Source organism: Triturus cristatus, chromosome 3_1 (assembly GCF_964204655.1).
Source record: "Triturus cristatus chromosome 3_1, aTriCri1.1, whole genome shotgun sequence".
Taxonomy (NCBI): domain Eukaryota; kingdom Metazoa; phylum Chordata; class Amphibia; order Caudata; family Salamandridae; genus Triturus; species Triturus cristatus.
In genome coordinates, this window is record NC_140583.1 from 24,156,998 (window position 1) to 24,174,782 (window position 17,785).

The 17,785-nt window shown below is 42.5% G+C and overlaps 1 protein-coding gene across 1 annotated transcript in view; it reads left to right on the forward strand.

Moving 5' to 3' along the window:
* Positions 1-17,785, forward strand: part of ARHGAP1 (Rho GTPase activating protein 1) — a 246,482-nt gene that overhangs the window by 157,341 nt on the left and 71,356 nt on the right. The window contains exon 5 of the mRNA XM_085646663.1: positions 17,576-17,707. Coding sequence (XP_085502789.1) covers positions 17,576-17,707 — 132 coding nt within the window. The remainder of the gene's footprint in view (positions 1-17,575; positions 17,708-17,785) is intronic.

Sequence of the window (17,785 nt, forward strand, 5' to 3'; positions counted from 1 at the left end):
CCTAGATCACATCTTGACTAATTGATCGCATGAAACAGGTTGACCTTATAAGTCACCAAGGATGATTGTCCCCACTGGTGACATCAAGTCTCATATACTCCTAGATTAAAATTTGATTTGAAACTTGCCTAGCCTTTTTTAAGTCCCTAATCACCACACCAACAACTAAGTTTCCTCAATCTACACAAAGAGCCCTTAACTTGCACCTCACATCACTGCTTTGGAAAAAGATCTCAGTTAAAGAGCCCCTTGAGGGTGCCCGTCGGGCATTGCAGCACCAGCCCGGCGAGGAGCAGGCCCGATGATGAAGCATGACACCTGCAAGGGAGTGTGAGGGCCCCATTTCCTAAAAGGACCTACTCCCCTTGTAGTCGCTCCTTTAGAAATAGCATACCTTTTTTTTTTAGAATCAGACTAAATTAACACCACTTAACTTGTGTGATTTTTAGGTCTCGCCTAGCGATGCAGCGCATGCGCTGCTCGCTTGGCGAGACTATTGTCATCGATTTTTGTTCGGAAGGGGGACAGGAGATGTGCCCGCTGCCGGACAGGCGATGTGCACGTGTACGGCTCCTTTTTCCCATCGGCTCCAGCTCATCTCGGACAGGAGATGTGCACGCGCCTGGACAGGACATGTGCACGGGTATGGTGTGCGGAAACGGCGCGCTTCCTTATTTCTACGAGCTCTCCGTGCACGCTCTCACAACTTGCGCTAGCCGCACGTTGATGCAGCGCGGAATGCAAAATCCCTCCCTATTGCCACGGACCAAAAGATCTCACACACTCACACTATCCATACATTCGCTGGTGGGGCCCATAACACCAACACACACTCACCATCAGTCCGTGCAAGAGGCGATTATCCTTCCAAGCACTGGATAATGAGGGAGGAAGATACCACTTTACCCTAATGAGCAACAGACCTACAAACCCTCCTCATACTCATTAGGCCCTAGATTCCACATGTGGTATTACCCTCATAACCGGGACGGATCTGTTAGTTGCGGTTTTAAGTGAAATACTAATACTCTAATTAACCCTTTCATTAACACATTACAATGAATAAACAACCCAACTCATTTCTGTAGATGTTCAAATCCAAATTTATATTAATATTGCAGATTAAATCATTCATTTGATCAAGTTGCCATTCATATTTACCTATTCTGGCTAAAGTCGTCCTCTATGTCAAATTTTACAGTCTCGCAAATCTATGCACATCAATTTTAGCAGGTTAAGTTCATCAGGATTTTGGGCATTAATTCAGTCCGTCAAAGATTCAGGCCAACAGCTGTCCTGCAGGGTCACCGTCCTCTCCGTCCGCATATCATCAGGAAATCGAAAAGCGCGCCGACGAATCTAATTACCTCTCTATTCTACCATAATTTATAGTAAAATTGATGATAACAAGTAACAAATTTTGGGCATCCGAGTTCGCTGATTGGACAATCCGGGATCATCCTTTTGGTTTCTCACGAAAGTGTCTTTTGGGTTATGACCCTTGTCAGTTCCGGTTCACACAACAGTCTTTGTTTGGAATACTTGGACGACGTCCCAGACTGTCCTTGAAAGGTACATGTTCATCTGGGGTCAGGTCCAGGCCACTGTGTATCTGTTATCAGCGCAGGCGCACTTCACCCAAGCCTTGTTCAGCGTTGGCAGTCGGGTTAGGCACCAAATTCAGTCATCTTTCGGTGGGTCAAAATGGTCAACTTAAGCAAAGAAATACAAAAACGTAATTTAATACATAAGAATGACTAAATAAATGTTATTCCCTCGCTAATTCCCATATGTGTGTGTATTTATCTAGCCAAAAGCAACACTCAATGCGGTTTATTCTTACTAAATAACATATATCATGCAACGTTCTAATTATCTATCATTAGTATGCGTACGAAATTTAGTTCACGTCATTAATTAGGCCATGCAGATGCAAATCCCACTTGTATTTCGGTCATTAATAAGGTTGGTTAGTTATTTTCACATCACTCCAAACCATTAGTACGATTATAATTAATTAATCTAATAAATAAAATGACATGCAAAATGGGGTGGGTATACAAAATTTTGCATAACCCGCTCCAGCAATCCCCCCCTTTGGTGATTTTATCACCACACCACCCAAAAATTTTGTTCTGTCTTACAGAATCTTTAAAATGTTTTCTTGCTCTTAATCATAATTCAGTTTCACCTACGTCTTCTCTTTTTACTGATTCATACATACTCTCCTTCCACTCCTCCAATTCTATTTCTTCAATTTCTCTTTCTTGTTTCTTATCTTTTCTTTTTGAATTTTCTCTTTTTATTCTTTTCTTATTTTTCTTGTTTCTACAGCAGATACAACATAATCTTATCATTAAAACTATGCAGATTACACATGTTAATGGAAACAATATTTTACCTATAAGTGTACTACCTATTTTCACTAAAAAATTCTTAATAGCAGCTATTTTGTTTCCAATTCTATCCCAAACACTTTCAACCTCCAGTGGTGCAAGTTCATCATGCAATTCAGTAATATTCTTAATATAAGTTTTCAAATCTTTGCTTTCGTCAGGAATGTAAGTACAACAATGTTGCACTTTCAGCATTCCACAGACTCCACCCTCTTTTGCCAATAAAATATCACGGGCAAGTCTATTTTGCATTACCATAGCACACATGGCAACCATTTCAATATTGACCAATAAAAATCCTCCAGCGGTGCTTGTTGACAAGCGATCCACTACTGTTGACAATTTTCTAATTTTGTTTGCATTCAGAGTTATTCCCACTGCTGGTATCAATGCCTGAAAAATATCACCTACAATTTCCGCCCAAGATTCTCTCTTGGTCCTAGCTAAATGATTACTTAAGCTATGTACACCATCTTCTCCTCTATCCATATGAAAGATTTTTGGAAAGACCAGGCCTACGTAACATGTGCCATACCAATGGTCTGGCAAACGATAATATGCCCTGTTCCCACAAATAAAATATAATCCAGGAAAGACTGGATCTCTTCCACCTTTGAATCCCCATCCACCCATGATTCGATATGTATCATGGCACTCACTATTACCTAGGAAATAATTATCATACGCCGTTTGATTCCTTCGAATGCAAAATTTCCCTTTCTGAGGCCAATCTAAAGCTATAGTTGGACTAGCTTCTCCTTTCAAATGTTTTTCTTTCTCTATATCCCAGATTGTTTTCTCCACTTTCCCTTCTGCTGCTTTTCTTTCCATTTTCAATCTCCTTTCCTCAACCATGTCTAGGAATGTCTTTTCCTCCTTCTTCAAACTGCATGTTAAATTGTTTCTAAAAATATACTCTAATGTTAGTTCCTTAGTTTCTAAAAAGAATTCACCAAATACCTTAGCAGGCTTTACTTTGTTCAATTTATTATAAGAAGGCACTTGCGCAAAAATGTTATCTACATCTGAAAAATAATATTCTAATTTCCCTGTCTCATAAAATAAACTAGCTATTACACTACATGTTATACCATACGTTGCCGGAAGGTGATATGTCACTCCCTCAGAAACAGATGCAGGTAACTGCATACATACGTAGCAGTCATGTACGTCCATTGTCTTTACATATTCATACAATAATTTTGAAAACACATTATTAGAAAAATCTGTTATTGACCTGTCTTTATGCAAATAATTTTTATCTATTCTAGTTGGAACTACTTTTGGAATCTTCCCAATATTAGTTTTATTCTCACTATGTCCTTCTAATGTGTCTATAGTAGCCTTAAAAGAAATGACAAGAGCAAGGATGCTCCATAAAAGCATTAATAATCCTGTACAACAACACATTTACACCATCTTTTCATGAATGTACATCTACCTTTACTACTTTCTATGTTCGCCATCTTGTTAAAATGGACTGTGTCTTTTGACTTAGCCTCTTTTACTTCACAACTAGTTTTTCTAACCTAAGGTTCTAACACCTATTTGGTTCTACCAGTCACTATTTTTAATTCAATATCTTGTTTCCTTCATCAATAGTTTTCTTAACTTATTCAGTTTGGCATCTCATCGTTCTTCACTCTCCTCTCGTCTTCCAAATATGGATTTTCCTGAACTTCCGTTTCTTCTTCTCCAATATCGGACAAGAGAACTCTCAGGATTTCTGATTCTATTTCATCCTCAACCACTTTCAGTATAGTCTCCTCTGGATTTCCTTGACTATCTGCCTCTTCTCCCTGTTCAGGCAGAGCCACGTACGTCCATTCTGGTGACTTATACTTCTGGTTAGGTTTCCTTGTTCTTCTACTCTCTTTGTCTTCAGTTAATTCCTTCAGTTAATTCGTCTTCTTTTGATTTTTCTTGACTTGTCACTTCATTCACCTGTTCAGCTCTTGGTGAATTCACTCGTGTCCGTCTGTATCTCAGTTTCCTTATTTTATTAGGCCAAACATCATCTCCAAGCTCTCTTTCTTAGAACTCTACCTTCAGGTATTTCATTTTCACTCTCTTCAGACTCTGTCTCAACTTGCTTTGTCTTTTCAGCAACTTCTTCTTCCACCACTTGTTTTGTTTTCCCTACTTCTGTCCCTCCTCGGGTCTCCGGCACGCAATCTTCCTGCTGGCTACTTGTCCCTTCACCTAACTCGATGTTGCAGTTCCCTACACCTCCTCGGGGGTCTTCCGCAGAAATCTGTCCCTCTCTCTCTCTGTACCTGTCCCTTGTTCACTTAGATTTGTTACCTCAGGTGGAATTTCTCTGTCTCTCATCTGGTACTTCCTTTTCACGAATTTCTTTTGTTGCGTCTTCAGTACTCTTTCCTCTTTTCTTCCTGTGTTCCTTCTTGGAACCCTGCGCTTCTTGCTCGTTTCCAGAATCACTAGATTCGGAAATCTGCAATCTTCTTCTCAGAGAGATACTTCTGGGGACTAAAGCTGATCTTTGTTCTGTTTCCCCCCTTTCAGAGTTTCCTTGTGTCTTTGACCCTTCGTCATCTGATTCAGTGCTTGATTCTGATTCATCAAAGTATTCTTTTCCTGTGCTGTCCACCGGATTTGGAATTCTCAATGTATGACTGGCATGGATCCAGTTTTTCAGTCCAGCACACTTCACAGCTGTGGTCGTGTTCAAAATGACTTGTCGTGGTTCTCCCCACCTTGGAACTAGACAATTTCTTCTTCTGTGGACTTTTATCCTTACCCAATCACCTGGGCTCAGATCATGGGCTTGCTTCTTTTCAAGTGTGGTGGCATCTGGTCCAACCTGATGAAACACAGAATGAACTGCGTCAGCCAGGCCTTTACAGTATTCCAACACCATGTCATCAGAAATTGTCATCAGCTTGTTGACTGGTATAAACACATGTCTCATTGCACGTCCCATGATTATTTCATGAGGACTTAATCCTGTAGTTCTGCCTGGAATTACCCTGATTGTCATGAGTACTAGAGGCAAGACATCAGGCCATTTCATACCTGTAGCCAAACACATTTTCCCTATTCTATTTTTGATAGTACCATTCATCTGTTCAACCACACCAGAAGCCTCTGGTCGGTATGCACAATGTAGTTTTTGTTGTACATTCAATGCTTCACAAATTAATCCTACAATCTCATTATGGAAATGTCCTCCTCGGTCTGACACAATTGTTACTGGGAACCCGAACCTGGGGATGAATTCTCTCAGCAGTAGCTTGGCTACTGTCAACCCATCATTTCTTCTTGTTGGGAATGCTTCCACCCACCTGGAGAATAGGCAGACCACTACCAAAACATACCTTAATCTGTTACAGGGAGGCATCTCAATAAAATCTACCTGCATTCTGGTGAAAGGCCCTCCTTCTCGACCTATTGTTCCCAGACTCACTACTGTCTTCCTGCCAGGATTGTACTGCTGACATATTAAGCATCTCTGACAAAGACTTTCTGCCACAAGTCTGAATTTTGCATTGTACCAGGTCTGCTTAAATGACCTGATCATAGCATCTTGTCCAATATGTCCCTGGCCATGATACATCCGTGCCATGGTAGACATCATGCTATCAGGCATAACTGGTCTTCCATCTCTATAGACCCACACATGATCCTTTTCCCTTAGGGCACATCCTGCTTTTACCCACTGTCTCATTTCCTCATCTCCTGCCTCATCCTGCAACTGTTTTACCTCTTCCCAAGTTCCCACAATGTTAGTGAACATCAATGAGCAAGAAGACATTTCTCTTTCCTTAGCCCGATTGACCGAATTCTGATTTCGTGCACAATACTGTGCCATGTCGTTTGCATACCTGTTCTCGGTGGCAATATAATCACCACCTTGACTATGTGCAGCACATTTTACAACAGCCAATTGTTTAGGCAGCTGTATCGCCTCAAGCAACTTTCCAACCACTTCTGCATTCTTAATGGGAGTTCCACTCGAGGTCAAGAAACCTCTTTGTAGCCATAGTTGGCCGAAGTCGTGGACAACCCCAAAGCCATACTGGCTGTCAGTTATCACAGTCACTCTCACACTCTTCCCAATCTTGCATGCTCTAGTCAAAGCCACAAGTTCAGCTACCTGGGCTGATTTCACTCCTTTCAAATATGAGGCTTCAATTACTGCTGCGACTGTGCATACTGCATACGCTGCACTCACCACTCTTTCATACGTCCTCAAACATGACCCATCAACGAACATCACAAAATCACTTTCTGGCAAAGGTACATCTTTTATGTCTGGTCGTGGTTTGGTACAAAAATCAAGTACATCCAGACAATCATGATCCACTTCATCTCTTACTTCCACAATCTCATTATCAGGCAACAATGTTGCTGGATTCACATTCACACATCTTGCAAGACTCACATTTGTTGCACCCAATATGACCTTCTCATACTTAGTCAGCCGACTGTGTGTCATATACTGAGTACGACTCTTTGTCAACAGAATTGCTACATCATGAGGTACAAACACTTTCAAAGGATATCCCATCACAATTCCTTCACTCTGCTCCAAACTTCGACATGTTGCAGCCACTGCTTTCAGACATCCAGGTAAACCTACAGCTACTGGATCAAGCATTGATGAAAAATATGCAATTGGCCTTCTCATTTTTCCATGTTTCTGGGTCAACACTGAAAGTGCACATCCATTCCTCTCACTGCAATACAACTCAAATTATTTTTCATAGTCAGGCATGCCTAATGCAGGTGCTTCACACAAACCATCTCTCAATTGTCTAAATGCTGCCAATTCTTCTTTGTTTAATTCAAGGGGATCTTTTATATCGCTTCTCGTTAATCGCACCAAAGGCTTTGCGATCAAGGAAGAGTTACCTATCCACTGACGGCAGTACCCTACCATTCCCAAAAACCTTCTTACTTCTCTTTGAGTCATGGGAGCTCTCATTCCTTTTATTATTCTGATTCTGTCTATTGTTATTTTCCTTAGTCCTTTCTCAATGTTGTGTTCCAGATACTGCACTTCCTTTTTACAAAACTGTAGTTTTGCAGGTGACAATTTAAGTCCTCCATCTGCCAAATGATTCAGCAAGGCTATTGTATCTGCCTCACAGGCTTCACGTGTTTTTGACGCCACTAAAAGGTCGTCGATATATTATACCAGTACAGAATTTTCTGGCATTTCTAGACTCTCCAAAGATCTCTTTAACAACTAATTGAATATTGAGGGGCTCTCTGTATACCCCTGTGGGATTCGGCCCCATGCCAAAATACACTCACCAAACCGAAATGCAAAAATTTGCTGACTGTCATGGTGCAATGGGATGGAAAAGAAAGCATGACACAGATCAATTACTGTGTACCATTCTGCATCATGGGGAATCTGATATAAAATCACTGATGGATTTGGTACAATGGGACATGATACCACAATTTTATTCACCTTTCTCAAATCTTGCACTATCCTGAATTTCCCATTGGGCTTTTTCAGTCCCATTATCGGTGAATTACATGCATGGACTACTAATTATTTCTCTCAAGATTCTTTGTCTGATCATTTTCTCTATTATAGGAGTTACACCTTCAATTATTTCAGGTGTGAGTCTGTACTGTGGAACATTTGGATACGTTACTCCTTCTTTTACAGTTATTTTAATTGGATCTACGTTTCTCATTAGTCCTACATCCTCTCCAGTGAAATCCCAAACCTCTGCTTTTACAGAGTTTCTTAGTTCTTTTGGTAATTCAGCAGGGTTGAATACAGCATATGTTTCAGTAACTTCACTTTCTGTTAGCTAAGGTCATACAATACATCATCATCTGGTGTTTCAAAAGCTATTCCATCCGGAGTACAAAATATAGTGCAATTTATTTTGCACAACAGGTCCCTACCTAGTAAATTCACAGGACTGGTGTCACACACCACAAAGCGGTGCATTTCTGAAAATTTCCCTATGCTGACTTTCACTGGTTCTGTAAGATAAGTCTTAATTTGCCTGTTGGACACACCAACTACTTGGATCGTTTCATCCGAGAGAGGAAGATTCTTAACATCAGCTGATCTAACAGTTGATCGAGTAGCACCAGTATCCACTAGGAAAGTAATATTTTCATCATTAACCCTCCCATCTACAAAAGGTCCTGTCTGGTCTACTTCTAGAGTTGCGCCAAGTACGCACTCTTCTTCCTCCCTTCGGCACTGTCAATAGCTCTCTTCTACGTCACTCATCGCGTTGCAGCCAATACTGCGAAACAGCGCTAGCGCGTGGCAGCTTATTTACCCGTTCTTCATTGTAGAATCCCGATTCACTACTATACTTCTGTGTGTTTCTGCTCTGTGGAAAAGGCGGCTTTGGCACCTGATTCTGTGGGGGAACAACTTGCTGCTGTTGCTGCAGTTGACCACTCACCTCATGCTGCACCTGTGGGTTCAATGATGAAATTTCATTGTTAGTACTCGGGGGGAAATTTACACTCTGATTTCCAATGCCCTATCCTGCCGCAATTATGACATGGAAATTTCTTTTTAGCTTCTTCAATGTTCCCTTTGTACTTCCCATTATTAAAATTTGGCTTGGTCCCTGCTTGTTCCACCATTTGTGCTTCCTGTCTCTCCGCTACCTTTACCTGTGCCCACATTGCCTTCTCCTTTAACTTTCGCTGTTTTGCTTCAATTTCATCACTGAAGTATTTAGCATGTCTCAATACTTCATCTATTTTCTTGTTTTGCCAATCTACTGTATGCTGTTTAATCCTATCACCAATTTCTGGTCGTAGACCATATACAAATCTGTATACAAAATGGCTCAAATCCTTTTCACTCAGATTCTCGTCTCCGCTAAACTGCTTAAAAGCTTGTATTAGCCTCTCATAGTACGCATGTCTCGTCCATGGAACATGTACATATCCTCCTCCTGGAATCTCTCTCATAGGGCACTCTGTCACTACCTTCTCCTTTTCTCTTACAGGAAAGGCTGAAAATGTCTTATCTGAGGCATCATCGCGTTTTCTATACCACATGCTTCTCCATTTATCCACGTCTCCCCATTTTCTCAGCAAAATGATTGTCCTTAATTTGACCTATTCGTCCTGTGGGGTTCATGTTCTCAATGTCTTTTTCAGTGAATTCTACTCGATAAGGTTTCTGTAAGGCTTTTACCTTTTCAATATCAATATATCAATACCCATTTCATTTGCCACTTCTTCTAACCTTTCATGTAAGTTTTTCGCTCTCCAGGTTGCGCTTTTACACAGAAATAATAATTCTTCATCCTGATAAATTTTCAATTTTTCTGTCGGGATAGTCCCTACGATTAATTCTTCCAATACCATTTGTAACTTGGCCACATCAAATGATTGGGATTCTTTGTCTTTCCTCTGCAAGCTTCTCAACCATTCACTTAACTCATCTGTTGATGGTCCTACTGGTTTTTCTATACTTCCGTGTCCAAAATCATTTAGTGTTTCTGACACTGTCTCTACCATTGTCATACGTCTTTCTGCACAATTCTGATCTACAAATGGATTATTTGTAAAATTCGGTTCCATTACACTCCTAGTCTGTCTCCATGGATTCTCATTTTGTCTCACTCTTGGTTGTTCTACAGGGTTACTATTTCTGTAAGGGACTGTCAAACAATGCTCACTGTCCTTCTAAAAATGGGCATTACTGGACCTATTGTTACTGGAACAGTTACTGCTTCTAGATTCTTGGTCAATTCTCTTATTTTCTCAGTTAATTCCAGGGTTGTTTTTGCTAATTCTACAGAATTTTCTCCATCTGTTCTTCCTTCTGATCTCTTCTCTACTTCCCTGGTACCACTGTTTTTACTCAAACTTAGGGATTCTGGTTCCGATTTTATAATTCGCATTGTTTCTCTCATTGGGGCACTTGGAGTTAACATTTCTGGTTCTGATCGATACGGTGGTGGATTTTTATAAAACATATCATCAAGAACATCATCCTCAGACTCATTCGCTCCATACCCTCTCGATTCTAAATTATGCCTCTTTTCTGCACACTTTCGACCTTCATTCTCTCCTACAGTTCTTACAGGGAACACACCCTCAGTCATGCTCGCATCTCGCCATCTTTTCATTCGGTCACTGTGTTTCGTGTCCGTATGGCCTTCCAAACTAGTACCTATATCCTCTACCACTTCTTTGTCTTTCTCGTTCATGCATTTCGTCTTCCCATTCTGTCAAAGCCTCAAACTGTGTCGGTCTAGGTCTTGGTTCCAAATTCATCATCCTTTCCCTCAAGTTTCTTAAAACAGCCAAATTAAATGAACCATGCTCTGGGAAAGCTAATACTCTGTCGTCCTTGGTGTATCTCACCCAGTTATCCAACCAAATACAAGTATGATACCCATATTTTGCAATCATAAAGGATGCAGGGGTTTTCGGTGCAGAAAGTAACTGTCCTTCCCTAGTCTTAACTCGTTTGTCTTTCTTAAACCACTTCTTAATTCTCCCTAACCAGGTTTTTTTCTCCTTCTCTGGTGGATCGTAATACATTTTCTTGTCTTTCGCGCAACGCTAGTCCCCCTTTACAACTGTACCGCTAATCTATCCAATCACAGCGCGACTCACACTAACGCACCAATAAGGAGCGTCTACGTCACCCTGTTTCTTCTCCACTCCTAGCGTGGCGTACACTAACTTTACAGTTCTGACCGACTGTCCAATCCCAGCGCGGTCGTTCTGACGTCAGCAGCAGCCGCTGCGGCAGCTCCTGCTTCTGCTTCTGTCTACCCCTCCTTTACAAATCCGCTCAGTAAGTTTTTGTTTCAATTTTCTACACTTCTGTTAGTAACAACATAGAAACATGTCCATTGTCCGCTTCGCTAACCAAAGAACAGCAAAAACCTTTCTCACGAGAATTCCGTCTTTCCCGAGAGCAGCGCTTACCTCTGCCCTACTACGGAATCATTACTTCCGTTGATAAAGTAGCACATCCCTCTACTTCACCCTTCTAACAAGCATTAGCCAATTGTTTCTGTAGCATTTAAGACACATAGTTGGAGACCCAATGCTCCTGAGAAATAAACCTAGAGTTTCGCAATCAACCCGAATGCCTTTACATTCACACTCATTCATACAAGAAAAATGTAGTACATTCACACAGAACCCTGTCTTTCCCGAGAACAGCGAACAGTCTGTCCTACTACAGAATTATGACATACGTTAACAAAGCAGCGCTTACCTCTCCTTTGTCCTTCTAACAAGCTCAGAGAGTACCTATTACCTTTCCAGTGATGAGCGTTATCGGAATGCCAATTGGATCCCTGGTACCTAAGACCAGAACTTCACAGGTAACCTTTGCTATCATACACACTTCTTTCACACAGAAAATGTCTCTAATAGCAACACACGACGATGCTACCGAATCGAACCCAGACAATGCGTTGTGCAACTTCAATTTGTCACACGTTTCCCCTGTGTACCTACAGGGCAACAACAATTCCGTCTTTCCCGAGAGCAGCGCTTACCTCTGCTCTACTACGGAACTGTTACAAACTTCCGACTTCCTACATCCCAGAAGCCGCGCATACAATATAAAACTCAACGTAACTCAACATAGTGTTAGTACATAAATCAATACCAATCAATAACCAAAATCAATAAGCAATGTACAAGCAATAATCACTAAACCAAACAATAACAAACCATCATTCTGCTACCAGTAAAACTGATGCAGCGCGGAATGCAAAATCCCTCCCTATTGCCACGGACCAAAAGATCTCACACACGCACACTATCCATACATTCGCTGGTGGGGCCCATAACACCATCACACACTCACCATCAGTCCGTGCAAGAGGCGATTATCCTTCCAAGCGCTGGATAATGAGGGAGGAAGATAACACTTTACCCTAATGAGCAACAGACCTACAAACCCTCCTCATACTCATTAGGCTCTAGATTCCACATGTGGTATTACCCTCATAACGGGGACGGATCTGTTAGTTGCGGTTTTAAGTGAAATACTAATACTCTAATTAACCCTTTCATTAACACGTTACAATGAATAAACAACCCAACTCATTTCTGTAGATGTTCAAATCCAAATTTATATTAATATTGCAGATTAAATCATTCATTTGATCAAGTTGCCATTCATATTTACCTATTCTGGCTAAAGTCGTCCTCTGTCAAATTTTGCAGTCTCGCAAATCTATGCCCATCAATTTTAGCAGGTTTAGTTCATCAGGATTTTGGGCATTAATTCAGTCCGTCAAAGATTCAGGCTAACAGCTGTCCTGCAGTGTCACCGTCCTCTCCGTCCGCATATCATCAGGAAATTGAAAAGCGTGCCGACAAATCTAATTACCTCTCTATTCTACCATAATTGATAGTAAAATTGATAACAAGTAACAAATTTTGGGCATCCGAGTTCGCCGATTGGACAATCAGGGATCATCCTTTTGGTTTCTCACGAAAGTGTCTTTTGGGTTATGACCCTTGTCAGTTCCAGTTCACACAACAGTCTTTGTTTGGAATACTTGGACGACGTCCCAGACTGTCCTTGAAAGGTACATGTTCATCTGGGGTCAGGTCCAGGCCACTGTGTATCCGTTATCAGCGCAGGCGCACTTCACCCAAACCTTGTTCAGCGTTGGCAGTCGGGTTAGGCACCAAAGTCAGCCATCTTTCGGCGGGTCAAAATGGTCAACTTAAACAAAGAAACACAAAAATGTAATTAATACATAGAAATGACTAAATAAATGTTATTCCCTCGCTAATTCCCATATGTGTGTGTATTTATCTAGCCAAAAGCAACACTCCATGCGGTTTATACTTACTAAATAAAGCACGAATCACAATTACATCACCAAAGCAACATATATCATGCAACGTTCTAATGATCTATCATTAGTATGCGTACGAAATTTAGTTCACGTCATTAATTAGGCCATGCAGATGCAAATCCCACGTGTATTTCGGTCATTAATAAGGTTGGTTAGTTATTTTCACATCACTCCAAAACATTAGTACGATTATAATTAATTAATTAATCTAATTAATAAAATGACATGCAAAATGGGGTGGGTATACAAAATTTTGCATAACCCGCTCCAGCACGTGACCTTGGAGTGCAAGTTCCTCCCTGTCTCCTTACACAAGAGAGAGAAAGGTGTCTCTTCTGCCTAAGGCACACTCTGTAGAATGGCGGGATGGCGGCTGAAATGGGAATTGCAGCGCAATATGACAAATAATACAGTCATTTATTGAGCGTGAACAGCTACCTCCAAGGAGGTGTCCCGGCGCTAAAGCGACAAGCAACTCACGAGAAACAGGCAGTGATCAGGAAATGTCAAATTAAGCCAGGTTAAAAAGCCAAGTTTTTACTGCCTTCCTGAATTATGTTTCAGAAGATATATGACGCAAGGAGTTGGGAATGGAATTCCACAATGTAGACGCCCCAAAACACGAAAGATGTGCCACCCAACCGAGTTTTCTTTTCTCGAGGGGTACAAAGTAAATTCTGGGAGCCGGATCTCCGAACACGCGATTGCGTGTAAACACCTAGCCTCTGTTTCAGATACACTGGGCACGATCCGTGAAATGCCCGAAATGCTAGGGTCAAGGCCTTGAAATGAATTCTCTTGGCTACAGGAAGCCAATGTAGTTCTCTAATATACGGAGAGATAGGTTGCCTAAAAGAAACCTGCTTGATTAATCTCGCAGCCGTATTTTGGACCATTCTGGAGTTTCTTTACAAGGTAGGCCGGTAAGCCGGTGTAGAGGCCATTTGCGCAGTCTAGGCGGGCAGTTACTGTGGCATGGATTACGGTCCTGCGGCAGCTCTCTAGCAGCAGACGTATACATTTCCGCAGGTTTCTCGGGCTGCTGAAGCAGGAGGCTGTGACCTGCTGAATTTGGGTGGAAAAGGATAGATCATCCTGCCATTTTACACCCAGATTTTTAGCATAACCCGCTGGAATAGGTGGCGGACCCATTTCCTCAGGCCACCAAAGGGCTGCCGCCGGAGGCTGGGATTTGCAAAAAAAACATTACTTCAGTTTTGTCTGCATTCAATTTAAGTTTGTTGTTGTTCATCCAGAGGGGGAGGGAGGGAAACAGAGAGAGAGAGCTAAACAGAGAGAGAGAGCTAGACAGAGAGAGAGCTAGACAGAGAGAGAGCTAGACAGAGAGAGAGCTAGACAGAGAGAGAGCTAGGACAGAGAGAGAGCTAGGACAGAGAGAGAGCTAGGACAGAGAGAGAGCTAGGACAGAGAGAGAGCTAGGACAGAGAGAGAGCTAAGACAGAGAGAGAGAGCTAAGGCAGAGAGAGAGAGCTAAGGCAGAGAGAGAGAGCTAAGGCAGAGAGAGAGAGCTAAGGCAGAGAGAGAGCGCTAAGGCAGAGAGAGAGCGCTAAGGCAGAGAGAGAGCGCTAAGGCAGAGAGAGAGCGCTAAGGCAGAGAGAGAGCGCTAAGGCAGAGAGAGAGCGCTAAGGCAGAGAGAGAGCGCTAAGGCAGAGAGAGAGCGCTAAGGCAGAGAGAGAGCGCTAAGGCAGAGAGAGAGCGCTAAGGCAGAGAGAGAGCGCTAAGGCAGAGAGAGAGCGCTAAGGCAGAGAGAGAGCGCTAAGGCAGAGAGAGAGCGCTAAGGCAGAGAGAGAGCGCTAAGGCAGAGAGAGAGCGCTAAGGCAGAGAGAGAGCGCTAAGGCAGAGAGAGAGCGCTAAGGCAGAGAGAGAGAGAGCTAAGGCAGAGAGAGAGAGAGCTAAGACAGAGAGAGAGAGAGCTAAGACAGAGAGAGAGAGAGCTAAGACAGAGAGAGAGAGAGCTAAGACAGAGAGAGAGAGAGCTAAGACAGAGAGAGAGAGAGCTAAGACAGAGAGAGAGAGAGCTAAGACAGAGAGAGAGAGAGCTAAGACAGAGAGAGAGAGAGCTAAGACAGAGAGAGAGAGAGCTAAGACAGAGAGAGAGAGAGCTAAGACAGAGAGAGAGAGAGCTAAGACAGCGAGAGAGAGAGCTAAGACAGCGAGAGAGAGAGCTAGACAGAGCGAGCTAGAGAGAGAGCTAGAGAGAGCTAGAGAGCGCTAGAGAGAGAGCTAGAGAGAGCTAGAGAGCGCTAGAGAGAGAGACACGTACGTTTTGGGAGATATTTTGTGGAGTGTAAAGTAATGCCCAATGTGTACAGCAACCAATCAGATTTAGCCTGGTTAGTACAGTCACAGATCTCCGGAAAACTCTGTGGGTAAGAAGCTGTGTTATGCTGGATGAGGTTGACAGCTCTGACATGTTTGTAGCAAATTTATATTAGGTCTCATGGACCAGGAAAACAAGTGAGTGAAGGTCCTTTCTGAAAGGGTTGTCTCATACACTGATACCGTATCGGCCACATGTTCTCGCAATGACCAATGGAGAGCAAATGTCCTGTTGATTAGTAAAATGTGACCATCAACTTGAACTGCAGATTGCAGCACTGCTGGGTCATCAGACCGTTGTCCCAGGTTGAAACAAAGGTTCACAACGAAGCTGCTGAAATTGGTCAAAGAACGGTCGGTAGAGTCACTGTGGGACCTTTGTGTTGATTTCGGGAATGCACTGTGGCATTTATACTGTTGGAGATTTCTTGGTCTCCCTTAGCTAGGGATTTAGAACACGGCATGCCTTTCTTAGTGATAGCCTGAAACCAAGAAATCTAACAAAACCAGACCGCACTTCCTTCGGGAATGCAAGGGCAACAAATATAGTTTTAAGTAACTATGCGAAAAACACTGATAAACTAGAGTGGCCATTACAATTACGATTTTAACTGTACATACGTTTATATGATATTTCTGAATACAGTATTAGAGATAATGAGTATCCTCAGGCCTCTTGTCTGCTCATTTTGAAAAAATGTGAACTTTAAGTACACCAATTGGACGTGCGTCCGAATGGTCTGTAGGATTCGTGCAACACCTCTAGGCATGAGGTCTCTAAATGTTGTCTGGTTGCTATTGGTCTCTTGATTAATGACCACGTTGATCTTTCCCAGAAGGCTTTGCAGCGCATCCAGTGAGGTGGTTGCATTTTCATTGGCTGCCACAGTCAAGATGGCTTGTCAGAGCATCAGCATATTCCAAACTCATTATTTCACAGTAGTATAGTTCATCCGTGTTTATTGCACCGTTCTCACCTAGGACACCGTTTGATTCGTACAGAAGTCCTTTGGTGGGCCACTTGCATGCACGTTTAAGAACACGTCACTGGTAATGAAACGGCATTGTGTCAGAGCTTTAACAAAGGAAGAATTGCTGAGTTGAAAAAAATAGAATAGGGTGGGACATACAGCTCCACTTTCAATTAGAAACAAGGATTTGCAATGCAACAGGTCTCGCATTTACGCGAGTTTGTGCTATTGACATTGCAAATAACAATGCCTTTTATTTTTGTTTTCAAAACATAAATAAAACGCATTGTCATTTACAATGCCAATTGCTTAAACTTGAGTAAATGCGAGACCTATTGCATTGCAAATGCTTGTCATAGTCTGTTTCCATGGAAATAGTCTGATGATCTTTGTGGACATAATAGGCCATATTGGCCACAGTTCATGCCCTTTCTCTAAATATGACCAGTTAGAGAGGTCATTCAAATGTATATTATTTACTGTTAGTTTAACAGTACATGCCTATCTCCTTTGTACCTCATCTGCGCCCTCTTTGTACCTTTCCTATGCCACCAATGTTCCTTGCTTGTGCCCCTTTCCTCCTCTTCTGCATGCCTTTCTTTCTTGCCTGTGCTCTTTTGTTCCCGCCTTTCCCCTTTGTTCCCGCCTTTCCCCTTTGTTCCCGCCTTTCCCCTTTGTTCCCGCCTTTCCCCTTTGTTCCCGCCTTTCCCCTTTGTCTCCCGCCTTTCCCCTTTGTCCCCCGCCTTTCTCCTTTGTCCCCCGCCTTTCTCCTTTGTCCCCCGCCTTTCTCCTTTGTCCCCCGCCTTTCTCCTTTGTCCCCCGCCTTTCTCCTTTGTCCCCCGCCTTTCTCCTTTGTCCCCCGCCTTTCTCCTTTGTCCCCCGCCTTTCTCCTTTGTCCCCCGCCTTTCTCCTTTGTCCCCCGCCTTTCTCCTTTGTCCCCCGCCTTTCTCCCTTGTCCCCCGCCTTTCTCCCTTGTTCCTCGCCTTCTGCCTTTGCTCCTCTTCAGTTTCTTGCCCGTTTATATTTTTTTAAAGGCCTGGCTTGTGCTTTGTTCCAGGTACCTGAAGCACACTCTTGACCAGTACGTTGAGAGTGACTACACTCTAGTTTACCTCCACCATGGTCTTACCAGCGAGAACAAGCCTTCCCTTGGCTGGCTGCGGGATGCTTACAGGGAGTTTGATCGCAAGTAAGTCTCTTGCATTGTGTGTTGTATTTATATCCTGTCCCACACATATGTAGGTCACCACTCTAGCTGTACCTCTTC